The sequence below is a fragment of the Dicentrarchus labrax genome, unplaced genomic scaffold (genome assembly GCF_905237075.1).
Source record: "Dicentrarchus labrax unplaced genomic scaffold, dlabrax2021, whole genome shotgun sequence".
Lineage (NCBI taxonomy): Eukaryota > Metazoa > Chordata > Actinopteri > Moronidae > Dicentrarchus > Dicentrarchus labrax.
Window position 1 is genome coordinate 34,123,100 of NW_026136704.1, and position 5,928 is coordinate 34,129,027.

The following is a 5,928-nucleotide window of genomic DNA, read 5'->3' on the forward strand; positions in this document are numbered from 1 at the left end:
CCCAGCCAACTGTCGGTGTTGCATTCTGGGTAATGTAGGCACCAAACAATGTGTGAAATAAAAAACACCGGTATCTCTGGTTCTGCTGCTCTGATTCGGACACATTTGAGGACTGCGACACTCTCAGAGTGTCCTGTGTATGTCCATGTGGAAGCCGTGCTGTTAGCATGTTTACCTCTTTTATATGTTATTTTGTTTATGTCATTAACACATTTGTTTGTCTGGAATGATTGCATGTGTTCTCCCGGCGCGGCGGCTCGTAAATAAAACCAGTGTACTCCTGATGAGCCGCGGCGCCGGAGGATCAGTGTTTGTAGTAAATGTGTGTGTTCTGCTTGCAGCCCAGTGTCAGCTGGAGTCTGACTCTGGCCTCCAGTGTGCCGACTATGTCCTGTTGTGGTTCTTTGACAAAGCCATCGGTGCATGCGCTCACTTCTGGTACGGCGGGTGCGGCGGTAACGCCAACCGCTTTAACTCGGAGTTTGAATGTTTGCAGACATGTGGGCACCACAGTAAGTCCCCGACGGAGTGAACCCAGCAGCGTCTGTGTGGACTAACGAGAGTTAATGTTTGATATTAACATCGTCTTCATGTTGTCGGATTACTTTAATGTTCTGTTTGTTCTGCGTACAATAACAACAACACTAAAACTAGCTGCATGCTAATTCCTCCCACAGTGCAGGAGAGCAGATCATCTTTAATTAAGCTTTAATGGGTTTTAAAGGGACTTTGTTAGTTACAGTGTCATCCTCAGACGTCTTTAAAGTCCAGGTGAAATGTTAGCTAATCTTAAAGATTGATTGACGAGTGAATGTCTGATATTATTGATTGAAATCAGTTAGTTCATGCTGACACATTTAGTTGTACAGGAAGACACAAAGATTGATTTTAATATAAAATACACAGAAACTGAAGCGGGGGTTATGGGGGGGTTAATACAGGAACAATGTGACTGAGATCTTAAAGGGTTAAAATGACGTTTTCCTTCACCTGGACTTCACGTGGCTGAGACAGGAGTCGTTAATCTTTATGGTAATTGTTGTTCCTGCTGTTGATGTGTGAACTCGCTGTAAAGCTCAGGAAGCTCAACCTGACGGCGTGCTGCTGATGTCTCTGTCGTCTCTCACAGATCCAAACATCCTGTCGAGTCCGGAGCTCGAGCTGACCAGCTTCCCCTCCAAAGGTAAAAAAACCAGGAACTTTGAACTGAATGTGCGAATGTTTGAAGAACTTCCCTCCAGGAAACTGATCGGATCGACTTTAAAGACGTTCACGAATAAAAGTTATCAAAAGCTTCAGGTTTCATCCAACGACACGTTTTATACAATGATGTGCTCCTGATACCAGGTGGACCGGATCCACCTTAAACCCGGTCAACCTCAGGACTTTAAATTCTGTTTAAACGCAACGAACACACAATATATCATAGTTAAAGGTACAAACTAGAGGAAGAGGAGGGGAGGATTTAGGAGAATTTACCGGATTCACCAATTTTCTCTTCACAATTAACGAGGTCCGGACCGCTCGGGCTGTAAATCGTGTTTCTATAAAGCCGTTTGAGACGGTTTCAGACACCAAGATCTGGTTGTTTGGCCGCTGAAACACGATATGAAACCATTTTTATTATCTTGATATAACAAATTGATTAATGACCTACACTGCAGTCCACCACCAGGGGGCGGTAGAGAGAGAGAGAGGAGCTGCCATGTTGTTGATGGTCAGACCAAAATAAATGACGTCATAGTGAGGAAGTGAATCCGATTGGCTGCCTGGAAGGAAGGACGTTAATCTAAAAGCTGATTGATTATTTGGGATCAGCAGGAAGGGAAATATGTTAAAGTAGTAGCCGACTGTATAAAATAATCTTCACGTCTCCTTGCAGGGAGCTGCTTCCTGCGCCAGGACCAGGGCAGCTGTCAGAACTACACCATGATGTGGTTCTTTGACACCGAACAGAACGAATGTTCCCGCTTCTGGTACGGCGGCTGCGGCGGCAACAGAAACCGCTTCGAGACGCAAGAGGAGTGCCAGAACCTCTGCCTGACGAAGAGTCGATGAGGAGGAGGAGGAGGAGGAGGAGGAGGACGCCCTCCGGATCGGCTGGAGGAAAATCAGCCACTGTACGCCAAAAACAGCAACACGCATGTTCAAGGAACAACACCAAAGTTTCCTGAATGATTTTATTCGCAGTCTGTTCGGAGACGGTTTTCCTTCTAACCAGCTTCCTGCTAAAACGCCTTCAGGGAAAGTGGAAACTGCTCCAGGAGCTGCACGTTTGTCGGGTTGCCTTTTGGTCTTCTTTCTTGAACATGTGTGTTTATTTGTTCTTCGAGTTCGCCCTCGGAGCTCTTTTCTTCCTCACCAAACCTTCATCCTACATCCGACAGCAGGAAACTGTTGGACGTCGATCAAACGCGACGGACGCTCCTCGGAGACTCTTTCAGGCTCACATCAGGTGCTATTCTCACAAAGCGGGTTGGAGGCTGATGATGTTTGTTGAGTGAATGTTTGAAGGAATCACGTCGGAACATTAAAGTGTGTTTATGTGAATGAGCTCGATATCCACCAGCACGTCTCTGTTTGCTTGATTTGACTCACCGACCCTGAAGACGCTCCGTTTATAGGTTTTATTTAGATTTCTCAGTATGTACAATATACACCCACAATTCAACCTTATTAAGCTGTTTTTTTTTACAAAGATAGACGGTTTGTGATGGTAACTGTAATATCTGAGTCTTACTTTCAAAGTTTTGGTCTTTAATTGGTTCAACAGGAAGCTGAGATCCAGAAAAACCCTTAAAAAAACCATTTCAGGATTTCCTGGTTCCAATATCACCGCAGCAGAACAAAGTGAAACACACATAAATCTTATTTTATATCTGTGATGGCGTTGTGACGAGCTCCCGGCGAAGGTCCCGGCAGGTGAGGTTGTACCCGGCGTCGCGACAAGCTAACAGGACCAAGAGACGTAGATACCGCGTACTCCATTTGAGGGCGGCCATATTGGTGAGGTCAACAGTCCCTGTTTGGAAAAATGTCCCATAAATCTTGAATTATATGTTTTTATGGAGAGAAAATTCACATTTTCAGGTAAAATTTTATAGAAATTATACTTTGAAAAAATACGTTTGACAATATTTTGGGTTTGATCAGTTTGTGGACACGTGTTACTACAAAGATTCAAACATTTAACAGCCACGAGTCTGAATCTCTCAGTACTGTAACTAGTTGATGTTGACCTCTGCAATGTGGCGGCCGCGCAGATGTAAAATACAAAAGTACTAAAAAATAATAAAGAAATGATATCGAATCCGCCTCTAAACAATGATTCATGTTTTCAACCTGAAGGATATAAACTCCCTTTAGGTCACTGAAGCTGACGTTTGTGAGTAAAATAGTTCAACTGACCAAACTTTCAAAATAAGACTCAGACTTTTCTGTTCAGTGGAGGTGAAACAGCTCGCTGGCTAACGTCTGCTCAGTATCTGATTCACTCCACAAACACTGAAGAGGCTGCAGGGTCCCAGTTGGAGCCTTAAAAGGTCTGAACGACGGGGCTTCAACTTGTGTCTCCGCCTGTCTGTCCATCTGTCTGTCTGGATGTCTGTGGTTCGTCACACTGACCAATGGTGCTTCATGTAAAAACAACGATAATAAAGAATTTAAGAAAACCCCTGGAGTTGCTGCGTTGCAGTTCTTGTTTGTTCGAAGGGGATTTATGACCGCTGGGGGATAAAACACGCCGCTACTGCGTTTACACCACAAACCACAACTCGTATTCAGAGGTTGAACAGGTGGAGGTCAAACATTCACAGTTTTAAATAATGTCATAATGTTTGGAGGCATATTTCAGTTTGGGAGGTGATCCAGATGTTTTCTTTCAAATTAACGGTTCACTCCGTTTCTGTTTACATTGACTGTTGATCCAGTCTGAAGCCACATTGTTACCATCCTCTGTTTAGATCTTGGTGCTTTTTAACTCTAGATTTGAACCGGATGAAGGATTTTAGTCATCGGACGTCTGGATCTTAAGTTATCAGAGAAACAAGCTGAGCTAACGTTAGCAGCAGCTCGGCTCGCAGCCCCTCCGGGACGTCCTTTGTCTGTCCAACAGCGTGGGAGAAGCAGTGATTGTTAAGGTGGAACTGCTTTATTCAGTGTGTTTAAGGTGGAACTGCTTTATTCAGTGTGTTTAGTGGTTTATAATATTACATATTGCACACTGAACATAAGAACTGATGGTAAGTTTTAAAAGAATTGGTCCGTTTCAAACAGTTGCTGCTAGCTAAACCAGCTAATGAAGCTAACATTAGCGCCACATATGGTTGAAAACGGTAAAATAAAACGTGACTGCGTATTTTGAGGTTGTCTTTTCAACATAGATTAGCGTAGCGTGTAGCATATTTAAATACAGGAAAGGAGGAAGTTGACTGAGGCTTGCTCAACTGTGATTGGAGCACAGAGCAAAAAGGGGGCGGGGCTTAGGCCTGGATAATTAGTCAGTATTTTGATGATTAATTAGCTGTTTTTCGGTCGTATGCGACAGTAATTAAATACGTTTAGTTTTTTTTTCACACTTTAACATTTCATAAATAAATTAATCTGCATATAATCAATGAATAATAAATAATCATGAGTTGCTAAGCTAATTCATCTTTAATCGTTTATCTGAATGAAACAACCGATCAATAACACAAACATGAGGACAGATGATTGATGACAAACACCAGATTTTATTGGACAGTGAAGTGCAGGTCACGTTTTACATCAAACTTTATATTACACAGATTTAAAATAACGTATGTACAAACTCTACTACAGAGAGATAAAGAGTGAGACAGACATTTAGGAGTTAATATTTCTGGCTCAAACATTCAGCTGCTAATAAAGTTAGTTTCCTTTTTTTCGGAGGCGTCAAAAAGCGTCTAAAAAGCAAAATCAAGTCCAGGATCGGGTCCAAGTTCATCGTCTCTCCACAGAACAACATTAAGTTCTCACACGGAGATACGGCGGATTTAAGTTTAAATATAAGTTCAAACAAGAACTGAAATTTTAATATGTATATTTTAATTTGTTAGAAAACCACTAAAATGTGTTTGAAGCTCCTGTTGCGATGATTGTTCACAGCAGGTTCAGTTACATCAGAGTTAAAGAAAGTGGAAGGCGGAGAGAGGAAATGTTTTATGCTCTCTAATGATCCATCTGTGAACTGTGTTACATTATATTATATTATATTATATTATATAATATTATATAATGATATACTATATATATATATAATATAATATATTATATAATATATTATATAATTATATACTATATATATATTATATATGCGGCTGCATGATTACTGGAAACATCTCAAAGAAGGACTGTTGTTCTCCAGATGTCTGTTTGGTACAGAGGCCAACAAATGTTACATCATCAGGATTTAATTAGTGAAAATATAATTCGAGATGCACAAATGAAAATATAAAATATCTGCAGTATGATGTTCTTTCCATATGGGGCAGCCCAGTGACCTCTGACCTCTGACCACAGCCGATCGAAATATCGCAGACATATCGGACTGTATGCGATCAGTCTCAGGCCTCTTCAGGACAACACTTACAAACGCTCATATAAGCTGCAGTTTCAAGGTAATTAACTACATTAATGAGGCCACAGCCCGTCAGTAACGGTTGTGTGTGTGTGTGTGTGTGTGTGTGTGTGTGTGTGTGTATGTTAGTGTGAGAGTGTGTGTGTGTGTGTGTGTGTGTGTGTGTGTGTGTGTGTGATGTTAGTGTGAGAGTGTGTGTGTGTGTGTGTGTGTGTGTGTGTGTGTGTGTGTGTGTGGTGTGTGTGTGTGTGGAGGTGTGTGTGAGTGTGTGTGTGTGAGTGTGAGAGTGTGTGTGTGTGTGTGTGTGTGCGTGAGAGTGTGTGTGTGTG

At 42.0% G+C, this 5,928-nt stretch overlaps 1 protein-coding gene across 3 annotated transcripts in view; it reads left to right on the forward strand.

Moving 5' to 3' along the window:
* The window catches only part of LOC127362922 (collagen alpha-6(VI) chain), a 54,246-nt gene extending 50,567 nt beyond the window's left edge, over nt 1-3,679 (forward strand). For 2 of the 3 annotated variants that reach the window (XM_051399226.1, XM_051399228.1), the window contains 3 exons: nt 342-512; nt 1,130-1,183; nt 1,883-3,679. In XM_051399226.1, coding sequence (XP_051255186.1) covers nt 342-512; nt 1,130-1,183; nt 1,883-2,058 — 401 coding nt within the window. In that variant the 3' untranslated portion in view covers nt 2,059-3,679. The remainder of the gene's footprint in view (nt 1-341; nt 513-1,129; nt 1,184-1,882) is intronic. The other variant, XM_051399227.1, reaches the window with a different exon arrangement.
* Nucleotides 3,680-5,928: the final 2,249 nt, after the last annotated feature.